This window comes from Oncorhynchus nerka, linkage group LG4 (genome assembly GCF_034236695.1).
Source record: "Oncorhynchus nerka isolate Pitt River linkage group LG4, Oner_Uvic_2.0, whole genome shotgun sequence".
Lineage (NCBI taxonomy): Eukaryota > Metazoa > Chordata > Actinopteri > Salmoniformes > Salmonidae > Oncorhynchus > Oncorhynchus nerka.
In genome coordinates this window covers 25,812,701-25,840,144 of record NC_088399.1, presented here as the reverse complement: position 1 = coordinate 25,840,144, position 27,444 = coordinate 25,812,701, and the positions used below count along the sequence as shown (strand labels likewise).

Below are 27,444 nucleotides of genomic sequence, written 5' to 3'. Positions count from 1 at the left end.
TGGGAGATGGATGGGGGGGGGGGGAATTAGGCTGGAGAGAGGAGGATTCTGGAGGAAGAACTGAACGGTTTCCACTAGATGTTCCAGCTGCAAAGTCCTAATTGGCTCTAAAGCAAAAATTCATATAAACAAAAATTAGCTTTTTGGTCTTAATTTAAGTTTAGGCATTCGGGTTTGCAGTGTGTTTAAAATCAGATTGTATGACTGTGCCAGCTAGTGACCACTCTGCAGAGCTGCCGACAAGGCAAGAATGCTTGTGGTTGTTGATTTATTGCTATATGTTGTGTTTCTTGTAAGGGGTGTAAGATGACCTAACTCTTTCCCCACGGCTTTTTAAAAATGAATTGATAAATAAAGGAATTGACTGGGAGGGAGAGATAAAGGAGGAGAGGATGAAGAGGGGGATATAGAGAAAAGTGGGGAGAGGGGGGCACTCATATGAAGGATCAAAGTGAGAGTTACAGGTATACAGAGTTATAGTTTTACTATGAGTTTGGCGTGTTTTACCTTCTGCAACGAACTCTCTCTGTCTGACATAACTCTCCCAATCCGGTATGTGATGCTGGGGACGTCTATGACTGACTGCCTGCTGACAAACACACACAAACGTTGTTTGCCAAAAAAAACACTGGAGATTGGTAGCTAGAAGAAAAAGGTTAGTACCGTAGTTGTTTATATAGTGATTCAATCTTCTGTCCCTAGCTGGCTAGCTAGTAAAGTTAGCTACCTCGGAGTCAGACGAACTGCTGTTGTTCTCCGTCTCGTTGACCAGTGAAGACTTGACATCGTCCAGGTCCCGCTCAGAGGACACATTCTCGGCGGTCTTTTCCTCCTGCTCCCCCTCGTCTTTAAACGAGATCAACTCATCGTTGGCTCCCAAATCATCTCCTCCTCCTCCGTCCAGCTGCGGCATCTTGAATTTCTAAAAACACACTCACTGTTGTCTTGCCGTGGAAGTGATGTCGTACCCACCGAGTTTCAAAACACCCTGCTAACGTTAGCTAGCTAGTACACTGTATTATTTGGATTTCCACGATTTCCAGTGGTAGTAACGAGATTAGCCATGAACAAGACGAGTTGTTGCAAACTTTGCAAAAATAAGCATCCAACGACTGTTCATTGTTAGCTAGCTAACGTTAGTTAGCCATGCTAAGCTAACTAGTTAACTAGCTAGTCGATTCCTGGAGTTGTTCCACTCGTTTCTTGTCGCGTCTTTTATTTTTGGCTAGAAAAACTAGCTAACGTTACAACCCACATCGACGATCCCACGAATAACCGTATACTGATGTAAAAACAACTAGCAGTCTCTTAAAACTGAAATGGAAAACGAAAACAATGGAAAGCTGTACGTCGCAGAAGTTTAAAACACGCACGCACATAAGTTGTCCTCCTGCACACACGTTCTCCTCCTACTTAACGTTACCCTCCCGAGTAAAATCAGCCCGAAGAAAAGTCAGCTCACAAGCCTACTTTCTTAATTATTTTGTCGTCCATTGTCCTTCAAAAATAGAACATGCAATCCTTGCGAGTTTGAGAAAAAGTTAGTCGCTGGTTGTGTGCGTGTATATGGTCGCATGGGAAATACAAGTCGCTTGGTGTTTCTGAGGTGGAGTGGAAGGAAGAGCTAGGCCGCCGCCGGGAGACTGGGGGTGGGGGAGGAGGGAAAACGGGAGAAGGGAGACTGGAGGAAGAAAGTGGGGAGGGAAGACGTTTGGGCAGAGTAATTCCAGTCCAGCTATCAATGATGTATGTGTCAATGGTGCCAGGAGTTTTTCCCATCTGATTTCTTGAGCTGAAAAAAGATATTGGTCAGGGGGAAAGTCTATCTTTGCAATGTCTGGATTCCCAGCCAGATCACCCGCGATACAGTGGTCTAAGGCACTGCATCTCAGTGCAAGAGGTGTCATTACAGTCCCTGGTTCAAATCCAGGCTGAATCACATCAGGCTGTGATTGGGAGTCCCATAGGGTGGCACACAATTAAAAATACAAATCAGTTTGCCTCCGCACTGAATATCGCTCAGTTTTACTGTTGTTTCACCACACTGAATTATATTGGATTCCAGATGGCTTCATGTGCATATTCATAGGAGAGAACTGAAGGATGTAATGGGAGGCTAATGATTATGATGAAGATAATGGTGTTGATAATGCCCGCCCTCCTTCTCTCTGTAATCTTTGTGTGTGTACTTTTTTCTGTGGGACTGTAACCCGAGCCCTCCCTTGGTCTGTTATCTGTTACACCCCCCCCAACCATATATGTTTATGTGACTGCAGGTCCTTTCTACAAAATTGACACTCAACCCTCTAGCAAACCACAGGCATTTCCAAGCTAACATAATACTATTGCACAATAGTGTATTTGTGCATGTGTGTGTAGTGCAAACGTGTGTGTGATGGGGGTGTTGGGAATGATGAGTGTCATGCCCCCCTCCCTCATAATAAAACCACCCACCAACAAGCAAAGGAGACAAGGGATTAGGCTCCATCTGAAATAGTGTGTGTGTGTGAGTGTATTTGTGTCTACGCCTCTATGTCTGTCTGTGTGCATTGGTGAAAAGGAATTCCCTCTTTTGTTCCTGAGAAAGCTAGTGTATGTTCAGTATGTGTGTGTGTTTGTGTATGTGTAAAAGAGGAAGCTGGAGGGTGCTCATCTACACACAGAGAGAGAGCGTGCAAGAGAGAGAGAGAGAGGGGTTGGCAGGGATAGAAAAGGAGGGAGAGAGGGAACTGCTCACCAACAGCAAAGAGATAATGAGATAGAAAGAGAGTATGTGATAGGATAGAGAAAGAGTGGAGATCTACTTATCAACAAGGCTGATGTTTGTGAACCTTCTGTAGTCTAACCAGCAATCACCCTCAGTCCCTTTACAGTAGACTCTTCCACCACCTGAATAGTTAGCAAGAAGCATTTAGTCTGCCGACCTGCTTGTACTGAAGAACTTGCGGTACTGCAGCACCAATCTAAAACATTTGACTTTTCCGGTTCTGCCCTGACCGGTTTCTTTCACTCCCTCTCTCTCTCTCTCTTTCGCTCTCTCTCACACACACACACACACACACACACACACACACACACACACGTGCGTGCACGCACACACACACACTGCCCCGACAAGTTTCAGAGGGGTGTGTGTGTAGTAGTTCCTTCATACTGAATCAGTTCGGACAGCCTGTGTGTGTTAGCAGTCCTCTTTCCTTGATTTCTCTAGGTAGAATATTTGAATCTTACTTTGACACAGAGAGGAGACCATTATTTTGCCGATTTGATCCTAATCCATCCCCGTTTTGACAAAGCTGAAAGAATCCCCTTGGTACAAGACTCGCTTGTCATTGGAAGTTCTGCCTTTACCCACTAGAGTGCTCTTTCATCATTCAGTATATCTCAGCTACTCCAACTGAAGAGACCATTTCTTATTTCCTGGATAAAGTTTTGGTGCTGCGTTTTCTTTGACGCAGTGGATGCCACGGCAGGCACAGATAGACACACAGGAGAATGTCGGTGAATCTAAGTAAAAACGGAGCAGCACTCACGGCCGCGTATAAAGAAGTGGTGGATGTGAAGTCTGATACCAACTGGTGAGCAAGAACTGAGAGAAGGATTAGATCAGTTGATTTGGTATCACAGTTGTATCTGTATGTGTGTGTTTGTGATTCAGCAATGACAAGAGAGAGAGAATCTTCCAGTTGTTTTTCTGTCTGTCTACAGGGCTCTGTTCACCTATGAGGGGAACACCAATGACATCCGCCTGGCAGAGAAGGGAGGTGAGTGTGGGTCTGCAATATAAGTTGTTTGTGCATGTGTGTAATGGGGGGGGTGGTTCAGGGAATTTGTTGTATGAAAACTGAAGATACACCATACCACGTAGGCTTTAGTTTAGCTGGCTGACATGGTCATCAGTAACGTTGACGACCCACGTTCGATTTGTGTGTATGTGTATCTGTATGTAGACGGCGGTCTGGAGGAGATGGTGGAGGAGTTGAGCAGTGGGAAGGTGATGTATGCCTTCTGTCGTGTCAAGGACCCCAACTCTGGCCTGTGTAAATATGTCCTCATCAACTGGGTAAGTAGCACACACACACACACACACACACACACACACACACACACACACACACCCTCGAAGCATAACGATCACTAGAGACCTTTGTCAAATCAGCCATTCACCTTTGTGTGTGTGTGTTTTAGACAGGTGAAGGGGTAAAGGACTCTCGGAAAGGACAGTGCGCCAACCATGTCATTTCCATGGGTAACTTCCTAAGGGTGAGTTTTACCTGCATTAAAGAGAGAGATGCTCCAAAATGTTAATTCTCTAAATTCGCGCTATGTAGATTCTCTCTCTGACCAATCTCTTTCCTGCAGGGTGCCCATGTGACCATCAATGCACGGGGAGAGGATGACGTGGAGCCAGAGAGCATCATGGGTAAAGTGGCCAAGGCGTCGGGGGCCAACTTTAACTTTCGCAAAGAGACACAGAAATACAGCGATGTACCCAGTGGACCTGTGGTGAGAACACACACACACACACTCATGCACACACACAAGCATACACACACACACACACACACACACACACACACACACACACACACACACAGAGTAATGTGTTGTTGTGTTTCAGGGGTCGGTATACCAGAAGACTAATGCTGTGGATGAGATTCTGCAAACCAAAGAGACACAGAAATATGACATACCCAGAGGGCCTGTGGTGAGAAGACACTCACACATACGCACACACGCACGCACGCACACACACACACACACACACACACACACACACACACACACAATTTAGTTATTCCCTCCTCAAGTCAATCAAACAGGCAAAACGTCAGTGTAGAGACAAAGTGGAGTTGCAATTCAACGTCTCAGACATGAGACATATGTGGCAGGGTCTACAGACAATCACGGACTACAAAAGGAAAACCAGCCACGTCACGGACACCGGCCTCTTATTTCCGGACAAGCTAAACACCTTCTTTGCCCGCTTTGCGGATAGCACAGTGCCACCGACGCGGCCCGCGACCAAGGACTGTGGGCTCTCCTTCTCCGTGGCCGTCTCGAGTAAGACATTTAAGCGTGTTATCCCTCACAAGGCTGCTGGCCCAGACGGCATCCCTAGCCGCGTCATCAGAGCATGCACAGACCAGCTGGCTGGTGTGTTAACGGACATGTTCAATCTCTCCATATCCCAGTCTGCTGTCCCCACATACTTCAAGATGGCCACCATTGTTCCTGTACCCAAGAAAGCAAAGGTAACTGCACTAAATTACTATTGCCCCTTAGCTGTCACTTCTGTCATTATGAAGTGCTTTGAGAGGCTAGTTAAGGATCATATCACCTCTACCTTACCTGTCACCTTAGACCCACTTCAGTTTGCATACTGCCCCAATAGATCCACAGATGATTCAATCGCCATCACACTGCACACTGCCCTATCCCAACTGGACAAGAGGAATACCTATGTAAGAATGCTGTTCATTGACTATAGCTCAGCATTCAACACCATAGTACACTCCAAGCTCATCATTAAGCTTGAGGCCCAGGGTCTGAACCCCACCCTGTGCAACTGGGTCCTGGACTTCCTGACGGGCCGCTCCCAGGTGGTGAAGGTAGGAAACAACACATCCACTCCGCTGATCCTCATAACTGGAGCCCCACAAGGGTGCGTGCTCAGCCCTCTCCTGTACTTCCTGTTCACCCATGACTGCGTGGCCAAGCTCGCCTCCGACTCAATCATCAAGTTTGCAGATGACACAACAGTAGGAGACGTGATTACCAACAATGATGAGACAGCCTACAGGGAGGAGGTGAGGGCTCTGGGAGTGTGGTGCCAGGAAAATAATCTCTCACTCAATGTCAACAAAACAAAGGAGATGACCGTGGACTTCAGGAAACATCAGAGGGAACATCCCCCTATCTACATTGACGGGACCACAGTGGAGAAGGTGGAAGGCTTCAAGTCCCTCTGCGTACACATCACTGACAAACTGAAATGGTCCACCCACATGGACAGTGTGGTGAAGAAGGCGCAACAGCGCCTCTTCAACCTCAGGAGGCTGAATAAATTTGGCTTGGCACCTAAAACTCGCACAAACGTTTACAGATGCACAATTGAGAGCATCCTGTTGGGCTGTATCACCGCCTGGTACGGCAATTGCACAGCGCACAATCGCAGGGCTCTCCAGAGGGTGGAGCGGTCTGCCCAATGCATCACCAGACACAAACTACCTGCTATCCAGGACACCTACAGCACCTGATGTCACAGGAAGGCCAAAAAGATCATCAAGGACAACAACAACACGAGCCACTGCCTGTTCACCCCGCTATCATCCAGAATGCGAGGTCAGTACAGGTGCATCAAAGCTGGGACTGAAAGACTGAAAAACAGCTTCTATCTCAAGGCCATCAGACTGTTAAATAGCCATCACTAGCACATTAGAGGCTGCTGCCTATATACAGTTGAAGTCGGAAGTTTACATACACTTAGATTGGAGTCAGTAAAACTCGTTTTTCATCCACTCCACAAATTTCTTGTTAACAACAAACTAGTCATTTTTCCAACAATTGTTTACACACAGATTATTTCACTTATAATTCACTGTATCACAAATTTAAGACGTTTACATACACTAAGTTGATTATGCTTTTAAACAGCTTGGAAAATTCCCCAAAATTATGTCATGGCTTTAAAAGCTTCTGGTAGGCTAATTGACATCATTTGAGTCAATTGGAGGTGTACCTGTGGATGTATTTCAAGGCCTACCTTCAAACTCAGTGCCTCTTTGCTTGACATCATGGGAAAATCAAATGAAATCAGCCAAGACCTCAGAAAAAAAATTGTAGACCTCCACAAGTCTGGTTCATCCTTAGGAGCAATTTCCAAACGCCTGAAGGTACCAAGTTCATCTGTACAAACAATAGTATGCAAGTATAAACACCATGGGACCACGCAGCCATCATACCGCTCAAGAAGGAGACGTGTTCTGTCTCCTAGAGTTGAATGTACTATGGGGGGGAAAGTGCAAATAAATCCCAGGACAACAGCAAAGGACCTTGTGAAGATGCTGGAGGAAACAGGTACAAAAGTATCTATACCCACAGTAAAACGAGTCCTATATCAACATAACCTGAAAGGCTGCTCAGCAAGGAAGAAGCCACTGCTCCCAAACCGCCATAAAAAAAACAGACTACAGTTTGCAACTGCACATGGACAAATATCGTACTTTCTGGAGAAATGTCCTCTGGTCTAATGAAACAAAAATAGAACTGTTTGGCCATAATGACCATTGTCAATATTTGGAGGAAAAAGGGGGATGCTTGCAAGCCGAAGAACACCGTCCCAATGGTGAAGCACAGGGAGGGGGGGGGCAGCATCATGTTGTGGGGTGCTTTGCTGAAGGAGGGACTGGTGGACTTCACAAAATAGATGGCTTCATGAGGGAGGAAAAGTATGTGGATATATTGAAGCAACATCTCAAGACATCAGTCAGGAAGTTAAAGCTTGGTCGCAAATGGTCTTCCAAATGGACAATGGCCCCAAGCATACTTCCAGAGTTGTGTCAAAATGGCTTAAGGACAACAAAGTCAAATTGTTGGAGTGGCCATCACAAAGCCCCGACCTCAATCCTATAGTAAATTTGTGGGCAGAACTGAATAAGCATGTGCGAGCAAGGAGGCCTACCAACTTGACTCATTTACACCAGCCCTGTCAGGAGGAATGGGCCAAAATTCACCCAATTTATTGTGGGGAGCTTGTGGAAGGCTACCCAAAAAGTTTGACCCAAGTTAAACAATTTAAAGGCAATGCTACCAAATACTAATTGAGTGTATGTAAACTTCTGACCCACTGGAAATGTGATGAAATAAATAAAAGCTGAAATAAATCATTCTCTCTACTATTATTCTGACATTACACATTCTTCAAATAAAGCGGTGATCCTAACTGACCTAAGACAGAGACTTTTTACCAGGATTAAATGTCAAGAGTTTAAATGTAAGGTGTATGTAAACGTTCGACTTCAACTGTACATAGACTTGAAATCACTGGCCACTTTTAAAAAATGGAACAATAGTCACTTTTTTTTATTTTACCTTTATTTAACTAGGCAAGTCAGTTAAGAATAAATTCTTATTGTCAATGACAGCCTAGGAACAGTGGGTTAACTGCCTGTTCAGGGGCAGAACGACAGATTTGTACCTTGTCAGCTCATGGATATGAACTTTCAACCTTTCGGTTACTAGACCAACGCTCTAACCACTAGGCTACCCTACCCTGTTTACATATTGAGCATTACTCATCTCATATGTATATACTGTATTCTATTTTATTCTACTGTAACTTAGTCTATGCCGCTCTGACGTTGCTTGTCCATATATTTATATATTCTTAATTCCATCCCTTTACTTAGATTTATGTGTATTGGGTATATATTGTGAAATTGTTATATGTTACTTGTTAGATATTACCGCACGGGCGGAGCTAAAAACACAAGCATTTTGCTACACCCGCAATAACGTCTCCTAAACATGTGTATGTGACCAATACAATTTGATTTTGATTTGACACACACACACAAACAGCTGTAATGTTTGTATTTATTTTATTTCACCTGTATTTAACCAGGTAGGCCAGTTGAGAACAAGTTCTCATTTACAACTGCGACCTGGCCAAGATAAAGCAAATCAGTGCGACACAAACAACAACACAGAGTTACACATGAAATAAACAAACGTACAGTCAATAACACATTTGGAGAAAAAAATCTATTTACAGTGTGTGCAAATGAGGTAAGATTAGGGAGGTAAGGCAATAAATACGCAGTAGTGGCGAAGCAATTACAATTTAGCAATTAAACACTGGAGTGATAGATGTACAGAAGATGAATGTGCAAGGAGAGATACTGGGGTACAAAGGAGCAAAATAAATAAATAACAATATGGGATGAGGTAGCTGGATGGGCTATTTACAGATGGGCTATGTACAGGTACAATGATCTGTGAGCTGCTCTGACAGCTGATGCTTAAAGTTAGTGAGGGAGATATGAGTCTCTAGCTTCAGTGATTTTTGCAATTCGTTCCAGTCATTGGCAGCAGAGAATGTATTGTTGTGTTTCAGGGGTCGGTGTACCAGAAGACTAATGCTGTGGATGAGATTCTGCAAACCAACAAGGACAACTTCTGGGCCCAATCTCAGGTAGACCTTCTCAGATAGCCAAGCCTACATTTTATTTGTCGTATGTAACTAGTAAGCTACATTGAAGTGCTTGCTCTTAAGACATAACAAAATTCCAGACAAAAGTAATACTATACTATATTGTTATCTCCCTATTCCTAATGTGGTATGCAATCCTGTTTTGAGTTACTCTGCTGCTGGTTCTTTGGGAGTTTGGTTCCAACAGAATGTTACATTTCTCACTCTTTCTCTCTCTCTCTCTCAGAGAGATGAGGAGGTGCGTCAGAAGGAGGAGAGCAAGAGAGTGGAGGAGGAGAGGCAAAGGGTGAAAAGAGAGCGAAAAGAGAGGGATGAAAAGGAGGCTGCAGAGAGAGAAATGAGGGCAAAGGAGAGAACCTCTCAAATCGACCAGGCAAAGTCAGTCATCACAGATGCACGCACACATGCGGAGACACACACAAACACATGCTCAATAATATAATATTGTCTGTCTGTGTGTCCGTTTGACAGGACTTACCAGAAGCAGCAGGAGTCAGGGTATAGAGAACAGGAACAACATCAGCCGGTGAGCCTTTTATGTGGTACTATGTGTGATTTCTATGCATTGCACAAAATGCTTTTGTGAGTTGCAGTATTCCAAACTTATTTGAGTGTGTGTGTTTTTGTGTGTGTGTCTGCTTTTTAGGAGCAGCATGACAGTGAGCGTCAGAACTCTCAGAGGATAAGACCTGCATCTGTACAAAAAGCAAACGTGAGAGTCCGCACTCCCTCACTGTGTTTGTGTGTTCAATATGTCATAATTTACTGAACTTTGTGTGTGTGTGTGTGTGTGTGTGTGTGTGTGTGTGTGTGTGTGTGTGTGTGTGTGTGTGTGTGTGTGTGTGTGTGTGTGTGTGTGTGTGTGTGTGTGTGTGTGTGTGTGTGTGTGTGTGTGTGTGTGTGTGTGTGTGTGTGTGTGTGTGTGTCAGGAGGCAGCACGTCTGATCTCCCAGAGGTCCTTGAACCCCAGAGAGCTGTTTAAAAAGAGAGAGCAGAGTGCCTCACTGGACAACACGCCCAGCTCCAGACCTGGTAAAATCACCTAGAATGTTGTAATAGTGTTTTATAGATAAGCAACAAGGTGGGTATCGATATAGAAAACTGGTCAACGCTAAACACACTTAATAACTTAAATAAAGTTAGCAATAAATCATTATGACATATCAATAACACATTCTGCCCCCCCCCCATAACACACATTCCCCTAGCCCCAATAACATAAAACACATATTATTCCCCTCTCCCCCTCCCTCAGGGAAGCTGCAGAGCCACTTCCTGACTCAGAAGTCCACTGAGAGAGAAACACCCAACGAGCCACGTTCCCCACAATACCCTGCTTTTCTTCACCCAGAAGCCCCGGCTCCATTGGTCCCAAAAACACCTGCTCTGCTCTCAGAGCGTAAGGCACAGGCAGCCCCACTCTCACCTGTCCAACCCGCAGGTAATACATGCACCCACCCCCACACACACACACACACACACCTGTATCATAGATAACCCTTTAAACCCTGTTCCACTTCTCCCAGAAGCAGCTGCCCCACTCTCACCTGTCCAACCCACAAGTCAGACACACATGCACACATGAATGCACACACACATCTGTATCATAGCTAAGCCTTTAACCCCTTACTTCTCTGCTCCCAGAACGTACTGCTCCTCTACTCCCAGAAACCCCTGCTACTGTGTTCCTACAGCCTGAGGCACCAGCAGCCCTACACTCACATGTCCAACCCACAAGCCAAACACGCATGCATACAGGCATGCAGCTAACTCTTTCCACCACAGGCTGATTCATGTCGTAGTGATAAGGCTGTCTAAATAATATGTGTGTGTATGTGTGTCACAGAGTCTTCCTTCACTGAAGAGGAGTACTGGTCAGATGATTTTGATGGTGATACACAGGACACAGCACCAGCACCGGAGGACGGTAAGGCCTCCGCCTCACACACAAACGCAAACTCATTTCCACTCTCACATTGTTACCACTTAAAAACTACAGCTGGTGAGGGTCTTTAAATATTGAATCTCTCAGAGCCAACAGTTGCCGGCCTGGTTCAGGGTAGAGAGGGGCACATTGACCTAGATGATGTATACGAGCTCCTGCCATTGGCAGCAACAAATGAGGAGGATAACATTTATGATGATATCTACCAGGACACACCCACAGTAAGTCTACAGGAAGTATGATGACGTTGCTCTTAGCCACGTTATCAAATATTATTCCAAATAGGTTGGAAAATTCTGTGGTGTTATGACTCCACTGTTTTATTCTGTTCAAATCTTCTTTAACTCCCTATCACTTGAACAATATCTCTCAGGTGCTGGAGCAGAGAGAGGATGCCAGTGGACAGGATGTGCGTGCCAGGGCTCTGTATGACTACCAAGCAAGTGAGTGTTGCCCAGCTCTGGGTTCAAATCAAGTCCCTCTCTTTTTCTCATTTCATCTTCTTTCATCTGATCCTTCTTTGCTTTTCTAATCTTTTCTCTGATGTCCCACCTCATATTGCTTTCCTTCTTTCATCTCTTCTGGCACCACTCATCCCTATCTCATCTCTATCCATAAAGTTGTATTGAATTTAATCTTCTTTCATCCTTCTCTCCTCTCCTCCTCAGCTGACGACTCTGAGATTACCTTTGATCCTGATGACATCATCATAGGGATAGACATGGAGGATGTGGGTTGGTGGAGAGGCTACGGACCGGATGGACACTACGGAATGTTCCCTGCTAATTACGTTGATCTCCTGTAGTTCCAAAACCCTCCCACATGCCTGTACAACCAATTAGAGCATCAGATCATTCTGACTGCGACCAATGCGAACAATACAGGGGTAGGAAGGGGGATGTTTTTCTCTCTGCACAGATATTAGGTTTATAAGTAGAAAGAGAAGAGAATGGGGGTGCAGGGCTTATCAGGGATGTCAGGGAAAGTGACTGTCACTTGATTACTGTATTTTAATGTACAACAGAGCTCATGTCAGTGTATTCTAGTCTTTATGATTGTCTGGTTTTAGTCAGGTCTCAGACTAGCAGTCTTCTATGGGATTATGGGGATGTTTGGGGTTTTATATGTGTCTTGAATTTGTCAGACTTTTGCTTTTGATCCACTTTTCAATAAATAAAGATGAATGTCCAACTGTTTCCATGTGCTTAATCTTTTTTTGAGTTCTAGATTATTTATGCTCATCCCCCTTCTATGAAATGGGGACGGTGTATTCATTTGGACTAATCTTGCCTAGTTTAATAAAGGTTAAATAATATATTATTAACAGATGTCATGTAGGCCTACTGATTGGACTGCAATGTTTTCTTAGTTGTTTTGGGAACGAAAGGTTGAATCAGTTTGCATGATAAAGTATATTCATTCCTACCTTTTCAGGTAACGTTAGTCAACGACTCGAGCCTTGAACGCGTCTATTTTTTAAATACAAGAGCACAGACGTCAGAATAATGCGACTGTCACGTAAATATTAAACGTCATCAATGTGCTGCCAGTTGTATTGCGACCTCTTCTTATACAGCAGTGCTTTCGACCAGAAGGAGAAATGGCTGCAAGGTTATTGCTTCGCTCGGCCGTCAGGGCCGCTACAACTTGCCGGGCCGCCCCGGTCCCTGCTCTCACCCGCGGCATGGCGGTTGGTGGTGAGTCGGTAATGTGGAGGTTTTGGGCAGAAGCCATGGAAGCATCGTATTTGACATATTGATGTCTTGCCAAGGACAGGCGATGAATTGCCAGGCAATGGCGCAAGGCTTTCTAGCCAAGTTATCACAATATTCGTTGTATCAAAATACAATTTTCAATCTGTCCACATTGTTCTCATTAAGTAGCTAGCTGAGCAGATTGTTTTCATGTCCTATATTGAGCTATTTTGCCTTATATAGCGACCTTTGTCAAAGGGACGGCAGGTGGTTAGAGCGTTGGACTAGTAACCGGAAGGTTGCAAGTTCAAACCCCCGAGCTGACAAGGTTCAAATCTGTCGTTCTGCCCCTGAACAAGGCAGTTAACCCACTGTTCCTAGGCCGTCATTGAAAATAAGAATTTGTTCTTAACTGACTTGCCTAGTTAAATAAAGTTTTTTTATAATAAAGTCAAAGATGGTACCTTAGTTTAGGGTTCTAGCTAGCGCGTCAGCGAGCTATCCGTGTCGACTTTATCTTTGAATGTGCTTAGCGCGGAAGTAGCCCACTGCTCATTTTGCCAACTTTTAAACTAGCTAATGCCAACTAACTAGTTAGCTAGTAAGGTTAACACTGATGACATGTTTTCAGGCATCCCCACCGACGAGGAGCAGGCCACTGGTCTGGAGAAGATTGTTATGAAGGCTGCGCAACAGGGCGCGGTGAGTCGAGATTACATTTGTTTGAAATTAATATTATTTGCGTCATCTGTGTTGCTATGGCCAACATTTACGTGACACCGGTAGTTTAACATGTAAAGTATTAATTCGTTTTGGAGTAATCTCACACTGTTCTCAGCACTGGCCCGACATGCCTATAGCCACATTTAGGATCCTTAAAAGGTTTCTGTGTGCTTTGTTCTCCATGTCACCAAGTCATACCTAGGTCTAAAACTGAACCTGTCTTGTGTGATTTCTTTCCAGGACCCCTACAGCATGTTGAAGCCCAAAGAGTATGCTGGCTCAAAGGCTGACCCCCATCTGGTGCCCTCCATCACTACCAAGAGGATTGTGGGCTGTGTCTGTATGTGACTAGCTTTATATTAGTCTTTCTACAGCTGTCTGGTAGTTCTGTGGCCAGAAGCTGTACCACTCTGATTTGTCATGGCTGTCTGAGGGTTGTCCTTCCTGCTCATATCTAATGTCTCCTTCAACTGATCTCTCCCTCCCTCCTATATTTCTCCCCCTCCCTTTCTCCCCCTTCTCTCTCACTTTCTCCCCCTTCTCTCTCACTTTCTCCCCCTTCTCTCTCACTTTCTCCCCCTTCTCTCTCACTTTCTCCATCCTCTCTCTCTCTAGGTGAGGAGGATAACACTGCAGTGGTGTGGTTCTGGCTCCATCAGGGCGATGCTCAGCGCTGTCCCTCATGTGGCTCCCACTACAAACTGGTGCCCCACGAGCTGCCCCACTAAAATACACACCAACACACACCCTCTTATATACATACACACATCACCTAGTACCTTTACATGACATTACATTCACTGAAAGATTCCAGCTTCTTTAGGATGAAGGGGGTTAGATGGTGATATCAAATCTCAATGTTCTTTCAGAAAGTGTATTTGCATGGGGAGTTGGGTGTTTTAAATGAGAATGTTGGGCCTCTGTGTTTACCCTTTGGTTTCTTTTAATCATGTGTTTGCTGTCCAATTTATCTTTATCTCATCCTAACGTCTACTTGAAAATCGATCTAACCTGCTAACCTCAATGTCAGTCTGATCACAGGACCAGTTATTGTTTAGAACTTACTGAAGGCCTAATGGTGTGGGACACAATGTTATTTTTCAAGCAATTCCATTCAAACAGCAGTTTACGTTGATGTATGTACTGTACACTTGGTCTTATCAAATCAATAAAGTATACTCCTTAACTCCTGTTGCTGTTTCGGTGGTGATGTAGAATAGCGTGATGGTTTTGGTCAGGGGTGGGCAAAATACAGCTTGTGTTCATTTAAATAATACTAAATCTCTAAAACCAGATGGAAAGTATGTTGAAATGATAATAGACCTATATAATTAGAAATGAGTGCCAGTTTTCTAGGCTGTAATTTGATTTTGACCAGCAAATCTGTCAACATAAAATCAGTGGCACTCTGTTTAATTTCGAAATCCCAATGTGGCCCTCAAGCCAAAATTAAGATTTAGGTCATCTGGATCTGAGAAGCCGACGCATATAATGGTGTATTCATTCAAGGACTATGATTGTCACACTTATTTTGACAGTTTTCATTGTGGTGCCATGTGTAATGTATAGTACCCTGCTTTTTGTAAGAGCGAGCTAATGGAACGGAGGGGATAAATGACGTTTTACGGACTCCTAACCAATTGTTTTTTTTTCATTAACTTATTCTATACATGTTTTTGCTTCTGGATATCAGAACAGCGATTACTCACCTGTAACTGGACGAAGATTGTTTTCTTTAATGAGTCTGATGCGAAGGATATATTGTTTCTCCCAGACCAGGCCCAAATCCCTGTCATTTGCATGAAAAAAAGACAGAGGTCCAGGGGGGACAGTTCTGGGTGCCATGTGATAATTAGTTTGGTGAGTGGCTAACTTGCCTCTATCATCCATTCCATTGACCAACGTATAATAATTGGAGAATAAACTGGATGAGCTCAGTTCAAGACTCCTACGAACAGGACATTAAAAACGGTAACATCTTTTGTGTCACCAAGTCTTGGCTGAACAACGACACGGATAATATACATTTGGCTGGGTTTTCTGTGCATCGGCAGAACAACAGTTACGTCCGGGAAGAAAAGGGGTGGTGGTGTGTCTATTTGTCAATAGCAGCTGGTGGGAGATGTCTAATATTAAGGTCTTGAGGTATTGCTTGCCTGAGGTAGAGTAACTCATGATAAGCCGTAGACCACGCTATACAAAGAGAATTTTCATCTATATTTTTCGTAGCCGTATATTGACCATCACAAAACCGATACTGGCACCAAGTCTGTATAAGGCCATAAGCAAACAAGAAAAATGCTCATCCAGAAGCGGCATTACTAATGGATGGGGATTTTAATGCAGGCAGACAAATCTGTTTTACCTCATCTCTACCAGCATGTCACATGCAACCAGAGGGGGGAAAAAACTGTAGACCACCAATAATCCACACACAGACGCATATAAAGTTCCCCCTTGGCAAATCTGACCATAAACAAAAGCAAAAACTGACCATAAGCAAAAACTAAATCAGGAAGTACCAGTGAGTTGCTCAATACAAAAGTGGTCAGATGACATGGATGCTACGCTACATGACTGTTTTGCTAGCACAGACTGGAATATTAAATCAAATCAAATTTATTTATATAGCCCTTCTTACATCAGCTGATATCTCAAAGTGCTGTACAGAAACCCAGCCTAAAACCCAAAACAGCAAGCAATGCAGGTGTAGAAGCACGGTGGCTAGGAAAAACTCCCTAGAAAGGCCAAAACCTAGGAAGAAACCTAGAGAGGATCCAGGCTATGAGGGGTGGCCAGTCCTCTTCTGGCTGTGCCGGTTGCAGATTATAACAGAACATGGCCAAGATGTGCAAATGTTCATAAATGACCAGCATGGTCCAATAATAATAATCACAGTAGTTGTTGAGTGTGCAACAAGAAGGCACCTCAGGAATAAATGTCAGTTGGCTTTTCATAGCCGAACATTAGGAGTATCTCTACCGCTCCTGCTGTCTCTAGAGAGTTGAAAACAGCAGGTCTGGGACAGGTAGCATGTCCGGTGAACAGGTCAGGGTTCCATAGTCGCAGGCAGAACAGTTGAAACTGGAGCAGCAGCACGGCCAGGTGGACTGGGGACAGCAAGGAGTCATCATGCCAGGTAGTCCTGAGGCATGGACCTAGGGCTCAGGTCCTCCGAGAGAGAGAAAGAAAGAGAGAAAGAAAGAGAGAATACTTACATTCACACAAGACACCGGATAAGACAGGAGAAGTACTCCAGATATAACAAACTGACCGTAGGCCCCAACACATAAACTATTGCAGCATAAATACTGGAGGCTGAGACAGGAGGGGTCAGGAGACACTGTGGCCCCATCCGAAGATACCCCCGGACAGGGCCAAACAGGAAGGATATAATCCCACCCACTTTGCCAAAGCACAGCCCCCACACCACTAGAGGGATATCTTCAACCACCAACTTACCATCCTGAGACAAGGCCGAGTACAGCCCACAAAGATCTCTGCCACGGCACAACCAAAGGGGGGGGCGCCAACCCAGACAGGAAGATCACGTCAGTGACTCAACCCACTCAAGTGACGCACCCCTCCTAGGGACAGCATGAAAGAGCACCAGTAAGCCAGTGACTCAGCCCCTGTAATAGGGTTAGAGGCAGTGAATCCCAGTGGAGAGAGGGGAACCAGCCAGGAAGAGACAGCAAGGGCGGTTCGTTGCTCCAGAGCCTTTCCGTTCCCCTTCACACTCCTGGGCCAGACTACACTCAATCATATGACCTACTGAAGAGATGAGTCTTCAGTAAAGACTTAACTTCTTTGAGATAGGGGGCGCTCTTTTAATTTTTGGATAAAAAACGTTCCCGTTTTTAAACAAGATATTTTGTCATATTTTGTCACGAAAAGATGCTCAACTATGCATGTAACAGCTTTGGAAAGAAAAAACTCTGACGTTTCCAAAACTGCAAAGATATTATCTGTGAGTGCCCCAGAACTAATGCTACAGGCGAAACCAAGATGAAGTTTCATACAGGAAATGCCCCAGATTCTGAAGGCGCTGTGTTCCAATGTCTCCTTATATGGCTGTGAATGCGCCAGGAATGAGCCTGCCCTTTCTGTCGTTTCTCCAAGGTGTCTGCAGCATTGTGACGTATTTGTAGGCATATCATTGGAAGATTGACCATAAGAGACTACATTTACCAGGTGTCCGCCCGGTGTCCTGTGTCGAAATTATTGCGTAATCTCTAGGTCCATGTGCGTTCCATTTCTTCAGAAGAGAAAGTCAACTGCCACGAAGGATTTATCATCGATAGATATGTGAAAAACACCTTGAGGATTGATTCTAAACATCGTTTGCCATGTTTCTGTCGATATTATGGAGTTCATTTGGAAAAAAGTTAGCGTTTTAATGACTTTATTATTTATTATTTTTTTCTTACCCAATCGTGATGAAGAAAACGGAGCGATTTGTCAACACAAATAATCTTTTTGTAAAAACTGAACATTTGCTATCTAACTGAGAGTCTCCTCATTGAAAACATCTGAAGTTCTTCAAAGGTAAATGATTTTATTTGAATGCTTTTCTGGTTTTTGTGAAAATGTTGCATGCTGAATGCCAGGCATAATCCTATGCTAGGCTATCAATACTGTTACACAAATGCTTGTTTAGCTATGGTTCAAAAGCATATTTTGAAAATCTGAGATGACAGTGTTGTTAACAAAAGGCTAAGCTTGAGAGCAAATAGATTTATTTCATTTCATTTGCGATTTTCATGAATAGTTAACGTTGCGTTATGCTAATGAGCTTGCGGATAGATTTACACAATCCTGGATACAGGTTTTTTTCGTAGCTAAACGTGATGCAGAAAACGGCGCGATTTGTCCTAAACAAATAATCTTTCAGGAAAAACTGAACATTTGCTATCTAACTGAGAGTCTCCTCATTGAAAACATCCGAAGTTCTTCAAAGGTAAATGATTTTATTTGAATGCTTTTCTGGTTTTTGTGAAAATGTTGCCTGCTGAATGCTAACGCTAAATGCTACGCTAGCTATCAATAGCTATCAATACTGTTACACAAATGCTTGATTTGCTATGGTTGAGAAGCATATTTTTGAAAATCTGAGATGACAGTGTTGTTAACAATAGGCTAAGCTTGAGAGCTAGCATATTGATTTAATTTCATTTGCGATTTTCATGAATAGTTAACGTTGTGTTATGCTAATGAGCTTGTGGATAGATTTACACAATCCTGGATACAGGTTTTTTTCGTAGCTAAACGTGACGCAGAAAACGGAGCGATTTGTCCTAAACAAATCATCTTTCAGGAAAAACTGAACATTTGCTATCTAACTGAGTCTCCTCATTGAAAACATCCGAAGTTCTTCAAAGGTAAATGATTTTATTTGAATGCTTTTCTGGTTTTTGTGAAAATGTTGCCTGGTGAATGCTAACGCTAAATGCTATGCTAAATGCTACGCTAGCTATCAATACTGTTACACAAATGCTTGTTTTGCTATGGTTGAGAAGCATATTTTGAAAATCTGAGATGACAGTGTTGTTAACAAAAGGCTAAGCTTGAGAGCTAGCATATTGATTTCATTTCATTTGCAATTTTCATGAATAGTTAACATTGCGTTATGGTAATGGACTTGAGGCTGTAGTCACGATCCCGGATCCGGGATGGTTCGACGCAAGAAGTTAAAGGTTGAGACCGAGTCTGCGTCTCTCACATGGGTAGGCAGACCATTCCATAAAAATGGAGCTCTATAGGAGAAAGCCCTGCCTCCAGCTGTTTGCTTAGAAATTCTAGGGACAATTAGGAGGCCTGCATCTTGTGACCGTAGCGTACGTGTAGGTATGTACGGCAGGACCAAATCAGAAAGATAGGTAGGAGCAAGCCCCTGTAATGCTTTGTAGATTAGCAGTAAAACCTTGAAATCAGCCCTTGCCTTAACAGGAAGCCAGTGTAGAGAGGCTAGCACTGGAGTAATATGATCAAATTTGTTGGTTCTCGTCAGGATTCTAGCAGCTGTATTTAACACTAACTGAAGTTTATTTAGTGCTTTATCCGGGTAGCCGGAAAGTAAAGCATTGCAGTAATCTAACCTAAAAGTAACAAAAGCATGGTTGAATTTTTCTGCATAATTTTTGGACTGAAAGTTTCTGATTTTTGCAATGTTACGTAAATGGAAAAAAAGCTGTCCTTGAAACAGTCTTGATATGTTCGTCAAAAGAGAGATTAGGGTCCAGAGTAACACCGAGGTCCTTCACAGTTTTATTTGAGACGACTGTTAAACCATCAAGATTAATTGTCAGATTCAACAGAAGATCTCTTTGTTTCTTGGGACCTAAAACAAGCATCTCTGTTTTGTCCGAGTTTAAAAGTAGAACGTTTGCAGCCATCCACTTCCTTATGTCTGAAACACAGGCTTCTAGCGAGGGGAATTTTGGGGCTTCACCATGTTTCATTGAAATGTACAGCTGTGTGTCATCCGCATAGCAGTGAAAGTTAACATTATGTTTGCGAATGACATCCTCAAGAGGTACAATATATAGTGAAAACAATAGTGGTCCTAAAACCGAACCTTGAGGAACACCGAAATTTACACTTGATTTGTCAGAGGACAAACCATTCACAGAAAAAACTGATATCTTTCTGACAGATAAGATCTAAACCAGGCCAGAACTTGTCCGTGTAGACCAATTTGGGGTTCCAATCTCTCCAAAAGAATGTGATCGATGGTATCAAAAGCGGCACTAAGGTCTAGGAGCACAAGGACAGATGCAGAGCCTCGGTCTGACGCCATTAAAAGGTCATTTACCACCTTCACAAGTGCAGTCTCAGTGCTATGATGGGGTCTAAAACCAGACTGAAGCATTTTGAAAACATTGTTTGTCTTCAGGAAGGCAGGCAGTAAGTTGTTTTTTCAAGAGAGGCTTTACTACTGCCACTTACACATCCGGTGGATAGAGAGCCGTTTATTATGTTCAACATAGGAGGGCCAAGCACAGGAAGCAGCTCTTTCAGGTGTTTAGTTGGAATAGGGTCCAGTATGCAGCTTGAAGGTTTAGAGGCCATGATTATTTTCATCATTGTGTCAAGAGATATAGTACTAAAACACTTGAGTGTCTCTCTTGATCCTAGGTCCTGGCAGAGTTGTGCAGACTCAGGACAACTGAGCTTTGGAGGAATACGCAGATTTAAAGAGGAGTCCGTAATTTGCATTCTAATGATCATGATCTTTTCCTCAAAGAAGTTCATGAATTGATTACTGCTGAAGTGAAAGCCATTCTCACTTGGGGAATGCTGCTTTTTAGGTAGCTTTGCGACACTATCAAAAATCAATTTCGGGTTTGTTCTTATTTTCCTCAATTAAGTTGGAAAAATAGGATGATCGAGCAGCAGTGAGGGCTCTTCGATACTGCACGGTACTGTCTTTTCAAGATAGTCGGAAGACTTCCAGTTTGGTGTGGCGCCATTTCCGTTCCACTTTTCTGGAAGCTTGCTTCAGAGCCTGGGTATTTTCTGTATACCAGGGAGCTAGTTTCTTATGAGAAATGTTTTTAGTTTTTAGGGGTGCAACTGCATCTAGGGTATTGCGCAAGGTTAAATTGAGTTCCTCAGTTAACTGATTTTTGTCCTCTGACGTCCTTGGGTAGGCAGAGGGAGTCTGGAAGGGCATCAAGCAATCTTTGTGTTGTTTGAGAATTTATAGCACGACTTTTGATGCTCCTTGGTTGGGGTCTGAGCAGATTATTTGTTGCGATTGCAAACATAAGAAAATGGTGGTCCGATAGTCCAGGATTTTGAGGAAAAACATTAAGATCCACAACATTTATTCCATGGGACAAAACTAGGTCCAGAGTACAACTGTGACAGTGAGTAGGTCCAGAGACATGTTGGACAAAACCCAGTGAGTCGATGATGGCTCTGAAAGCCTTTTGGAGTGGGTCTGTGGACTTCTCCATGTGAATATTAAATACACCAAAAATTAGAATATTATCTGCTATGACTACAAGGTCCGATAGGAATTCAGGGAACTCAGTGAGGAACTCTGTATATGGCCCAGGAGGCCTGTAAACAGTAGCTACAAAAAGTGATTGAGTAGGTTGCATAGATTTCATGACTTGTAGCTCAAAAGACGAAAACGTCATTTTTTTTGTTGTAAATTGAAATATGCTATTGTAAATGTTAGCAACACCTCCGCCTTTGCGGAATGCACGGGGGTTATGGTCACTAGTGTAACCAGGGGGTGAGGCCTCGTTGAACACAGTAAATTCATCAGGCTTAAGCCATGTTTCAGTCAGGCCAATCACATCAAGATTATGTTCAGTGATTAGTTCATTGACTATAACTGCCTTTGAAGTGAGGATCTAACATTAAGTAGCCCTATTTTGAGATGTGAGGTATCACAATCTCTTTCAATAATGGCAGGAATGGAGGAGGTCTTTATCCTAGTGAGATTGCTAAGGTGAATATGTTCTGGGATTCATCCAATGTCATTGAGGAGTATACCACCTCGGTCACCGGCTTCATCAATAAATGCATTGACAATGTCGTCCCCACAGTGACCGTACGTACAGTATATATCCCAACCAGAAGCCATGGATTACAGGCAACATCCGTACCGAGCTAAAGGCTAGAGCTGCCGCTTTCAAGAAGTGGGACACTAACCCGGACGCTTATAAGAAATCCCAATATGCCCTCAGAAGAACCATCAAACAAGCCAATACAGGACTAAGATTGAATCCTACTACGCCGGCACTGACGTTCGTCGGATGTGAAGGGGCTTACAAACTATTACGGACTACAAAGGGAAACCCAGCCGCGAGCTGCCCAGTGACGTGAGCCTGCCTGACAGTCTAAGGCCTTTTTTATTATTGCTTCAAGGCAAGCAACACTGAAGAATGTATGAGAGCAACAACTTTTCCGGACGACTGTGTGATCACGCTCTCCGTAGCCGAATTGAGCAAGACCTTTAAACAGGTCAAAATTCACAAGGACATGGGGCCACACGGATTACCAGGATGTGTACTCAGAGCATGCACAGACCAACTGGCAAGTGTCTTCACTGGCATTTTCAACCTCTCCCTGATCAAGTCTGTAATATCTACAGTTGATATCTCATGATGAAATCTATTTTGTGTGTGCACCAGTCCCTCCTGCAGCAAAGCACCCCCACAACACGATGCTGCCACCCCCGTGCTTCATAGTTGGGATGGTGTTCTTTGGCTTGCAAGCCTCCAAACATAACAATGGTCATTATGGCCAAACAATTCTATTTTTGTTTCACCAGACCAGAGGACATTTCTCCAAAAAGTATGCTCTTTGTTCCCATGTGCAGTTGCAAACTGTAGTCTGGCTTTTTTATGGTGGTTTTGGAGCAGTGGCTTCTTCCTTGCTGAGCGGCCTTTCGGGTTATGTCGGTATAGGACTCGTTTTACTGTGGATATAGATACTTTTGTACCTGTTTCCTCCAGCATTTTCACAAGGCCCTTTGCTGTTGTTCTGGGATTGATTTAGCTTTTTTCTCACCAAAGTACATTCATATCTAGGAGACAGAATGTGTGAGCGGTATGACAGCTGTGTGGTCCCATGGTGTTTATATTTGCATACTATTGTTTGTACAGATGAATGTGGTACCTTCAGGCATTTGGAAATTGCTCCCAAGGAAGAACCAGACTTGTGGAGGTCTACAATTATTTTCTGAGATCTTGGCTGATTTCTTTAGATTTTCCCATGATGTCAAGCAAAGAGGCACTGAGTTTGAAGGTAGGCCTTGAAAAACATCCACAGGTACACCGCCAATTGACTCAAATTATGTCAATTAGCCTATCAGAAGCTTCTAAAGCCATGACATAATTTTCTGGAATTTTCTAAGCTGTTTAAAGGCACCGTCAACTTAGTGTATGTAAACTTCTGACCCACTGGAATTATGATACAGTGAATTTTAAGTGAAACAATCTGTCTGTAAACAATTGTTGTAAAAATTACTTGTGTCATGCACGAAGTAGATGTCCTAACCGACTTGCCAAAACTATAGTTTGTCAACAAGAAATTTGTGGAGTGGTTGAAAAATGAGTTTTACGACTCCAACCTAAGTGTATGTAAACTTCCGACTTCAACTGTACATGTTTCAAGCAGACCACCATAGTCCCTGTGCCCAAGAAAGTGAAGGTAACCTGCCTAAATGACTACCACCCCATAGCACTCACGTCGGTAGCCATAAAGTGCTTTAAAATGCTGGTCATGGCTCACATCAACACCATCATCCCAGAAACCCTAGACACATTCCAATTCGCATACCAGACCAACAAATCCACAGATGATGCAATCTCAATTGCACTCCACACTGCCCTTTCTCACCTGGACAAAAGGAACACCTATGTGAGAATGCTGTTCATTGACTCCAGCTCAGCGTTCAACACCGTAGTGCCGTAAGCTAAGGATCCTGGGACTTAACACCTCCCTCTGCAACTGGATCCTAGACTTCCTGACGAGCTGCACCCAGGTGGTAAGGGTAGGCAACAACACATCTGCCACGCTGATCCTCAACACGGGGGCCCCTCAATGGTGAGTGCTTAGTCCCCTCCTGTACTCGCTGTTCACCCATGACTGCGTGGCAAAGCACAACTCCTACACCATCATTAAGTTATTTTCGATGTACCTATTCCATGGCACATGGTTTATGAATTGATACGCAAAACAACGCCGGATTCAAAACTTCTCATTTTTCAATATAAATTACTATACAAAATTCTTGCAACTAATAGAATGTTATATATATGGGGGGATACAATCTTCCCAGCTCTGCAGATTCTGCTGTGAGGAGGCAGAGTCATTAGATCATTTATTTTGGTACTGTCCATATGTAGCTCGTTTTTGGTCACAGGTCCAGGAATGGCTGAAGAATTGAAACATTTACCTAGAACTAACACTACAGATAGCAATACTGGGTGATTTGAAAAGCCATAGTCAATCAATCAATAATATAATAATTATTTTAGCAAAAATGTTTATTTTTAATTTACAATCTGTAGAAGCTATGAGAATAGGAGGGTTCAATTATTTTGTGAAGCATCACAGCACAGTTGAAAAATATATGGCAAGTAGAAATCCGAAATGGATGATGTTGAGAGACAGATGGGAGGGGTTGAATGGAGCTGAAGGGTGGGACTAATAACAAGATAAACAATGTAAAGCATACGGGATCTGTAAAATATATATAGGTTCGGAACTTTTGTGAAATCACCGACAATCACCGACAATGATGAGACAGCCTAAAGGGAGGAGGTCAGAGACCTGGCAGTGTGGTGCCAGGATAACAACCTCTCTCTCAACGAGAGCAAGTCAAAAGAGATGATCGTGGACTACAGGAAAAGGAGGTCCGAATACACCCCTATTCACATCGACGGGGCTGTGGAGCGGGTCGAGAGTTTCAAGTTCCTTAGTGTCCACATCACCAACAAACTGAGTACGGCCAAGCTTCCTGCCATCCAGTGCCTATATCGTAGGAGGTATCAGAGGAAGGCCCCAAAAAATGTCAAAGACTCGGCCATTGGTGCCGGAGAGCCAAGTCTACGTTCAAAAGGCTCCTGAACAGCTTCTATCCCCAAGCCATAAAACTCCTGAACAGCTTCTATCCCCAGGCCATAAAACTGCTGAGCAGCTTCTATCCCCAAGCCATAAAACTCCTGAACAGCTTCTATCCCCAAGCCATAAAACTCCTGAACAGCTTCTATCCCCAAGCCATAAAACTCCTGAACAGCTTCTATCCCCAAGCCATAAAACTGCTGAACAGCTTCTATCCCCAAGCCATAAAACTGCTGAGCAGCTTCTATCCCCAAGCCATAAAACTGCTGAACAGCTTCTATCCCCAAGCCATAAAACTCCTGAACAGCTTCTATCCCCAAGCCATAAAACTCCTGAACAGCTTCTATCCCCAAGCCATAAAACTCCTGAACAGCTTCTATCCCCAAGCCATAAAACTGCTGAGCAGCTTCTATCCCCAAGCCATAAAACTGCTGAACAGCTTCTATCCCCAAGCCATAAAACTGCTGAGCAGCTTCTATCCCCAAGCCATAAAACTGCTGAACAGCTTCTATCCCCAAGCCATAAAACTGCTGAGCAGCTTCTATCCCCAAGCTATAAAACTTTACCTCTACCTCTACCTGTACAAATGACCTCAGCTAACCTGTATCCCCGCACATTGACTCGGTACTGGTACCCATTGTATAAAGCCTCATTATTGTTACTTTTTTATTTTTTACTTTAGGTGATTTAGTAAATATTTTCTTAACTGCATTGATGGTTAAGGGCTTCTAAGTAAGCATTTCACGATGTTGTATTTGGTGCATGCGACATCATATTTGCTCTGATTCGATATGACTTGCTTCTGCAACTTGTGGAGTCACCAGCAGAGGGTAATATTTACCACCAGATGATCCCAGTTTTGTGTTTCTCTTCAGATGTTCCATAGACATCCTATAAAATGACATCAGATGTTATTCAGGCACTGACCGATTGGTGTCATTATAAAACCACATCTTCACACTTTGTAAGGGAGTCATAGAGCTGGTTAGTTTGGAAAGAGGAACAGCTGTTTGTTTCAAGCTCATCTACATCTCTGTCATGCTCTCGTCATAATTCATCCTGTATCAGACAGAACATCAACAAATGTCTCAGTTTTTTAGTCTTGAATCATAGTCTCATTAGTGTTATTCCATTCTCTTTCATAGTATGTTGATGATGACCCAAGTCTTACCACAGTGCTGGTGGTGCTATTGTGGCAAGAAATATGTGGATTCTTTCAAAGGCACCAGCTGTGTCTCAAATGACACATCCCGTATAGTGCACTCCTTTTAAATGACACATCCTATATAGTGCACTCCTTTTAAATGACACATCCTATATAGTGCACTCCTTTTAAATGACACATCCCGTATAGTGCACTCCTTTTAAATGACACATCCCGTATAGTGCACTCCTTTTAAATGACACATCCCGTATAGTGCACTCCTTTTAAATGACACATCCTATATAGTGCACTCCTTTTAAATGACACATCCCGTATAGTGCACTCCTTTTAAATGACACATCCCGTATAGTGCACTCCTTTTAAATGACACATCCCGTATAGTGCACTCCTTTTAAATGACACATCCCGTATAGTGCACTCCTTTTAAATGACACATACTGTATAGTGCACTCCTTTTAAATGACATCCCGTATAGTGCACTCCTTTTAAATGACATATCCCGTAGAGTGCACTCCTTTTAAATGACACATCCCGTACACATACACACTGAGGTTGTATCAAGCTGTTGCTCATTAGCCTATTAACACGCCCACATGCCACCCATCACGTCCAGCTCCTTTTAAATGACACATCCCGTATAGTGCACTCCTTTTAAATGACACCATATCCCCATAGAGTGGACTACATTTAAATGGCACCCTGGTCCGCATATAGGGCAACTAAATGGAGAGGGAATAGCCTAGGTTTAGGTTGTCACTGGATATTTGCCCAGGGCTATAATCCCCTGTGGCCTATGAAGTTGGGTTTCCATGGTTACTGAAAGGAAAGGACATTGATGCCCAATTAATCATTGTGTGTGTGTGTGTGTGTGTGTGTGTGTGTGTGTGTGTATGCTTTTTTCTGCGTATTTAGGAATCATTCCTGGTCCTTCTTTACTGCCCTCTCCTCTACACATTACTAGTAATTTACTCTCACTTAGAGGGGAGAGTTTGAGAGGAGGAAGAGTGGATAGGATGAAAGGGGAGGGAGGGGGTGGAAGAGAGAAGGACAGTCACGTCCTACAGGTCTGAGAAATGCCAGACTTGCAGGGCAACTTGGGAAATGATTTATACTGAAG

At 43.5% G+C, this 27,444-nt stretch overlaps 2 protein-coding genes and 1 pseudogene across 4 annotated transcripts; 2 read left to right on the top strand and 1 right to left on the bottom strand.

Moving 5' to 3' along the window:
• The window catches only part of LOC115120981 (transcription factor 7-like 1-B), a 35,607-nt pseudogene extending 33,880 nt beyond the window's left edge, over positions 1-1,727 (bottom strand).
• LOC115121003 (drebrin-like protein B) lies at positions 561-12,355 on the top strand. Of its 3 annotated transcripts, none has more exons than XM_029650006.2 (16): positions 561-655; positions 3,709-3,764; positions 3,951-4,063; positions 4,189-4,263; positions 4,363-4,506; positions 4,622-4,708; positions 9,119-9,196; positions 9,441-9,592; positions 9,686-9,740; positions 9,861-9,926; positions 10,144-10,246; positions 10,470-10,655; positions 11,061-11,141; positions 11,247-11,380; positions 11,533-11,602; positions 11,828-12,355. In XM_029650006.2, the coding sequence occupies exons 3-16, from the start codon at positions 3,968-3,970 to the stop codon at positions 11,962-11,964; spliced, it is 1,464 nt and encodes a 487-aa protein (XP_029505866.2). In that variant the 5' UTR covers positions 561-655; positions 3,709-3,764; positions 3,951-3,967; the 3' UTR covers positions 11,965-12,355. The 3 variants fall into 3 exon arrangements, with proteins under 3 accessions (XP_029505866.2, XP_029505875.2, XP_029505859.2); XM_029649999.2 differs by lacking the exon at positions 561-655 and adding an exon at positions 2,291-3,578; XM_029650015.2 differs by lacking the exons at positions 561-655; positions 10,470-10,655 and adding an exon at positions 2,287-3,578.
• A 355-nt stretch (positions 12,356-12,710) lies between these two features.
• Positions 12,711-14,767, top strand: LOC115121021 (cytochrome c oxidase subunit 5B, mitochondrial-like). Its single transcript, XM_029650027.2, has 4 exons — positions 12,711-12,856; positions 13,485-13,555; positions 13,817-13,916; positions 14,192-14,767. The coding sequence occupies exons 1-4, from the start codon at positions 12,760-12,762 to the stop codon at positions 14,302-14,304; spliced, it is 381 nt and encodes a 126-aa protein (XP_029505887.1). The 5' UTR covers positions 12,711-12,759; the 3' UTR covers positions 14,305-14,767.
• The last annotated feature ends 12,677 nt before the right edge of the window (positions 14,768-27,444 follow it).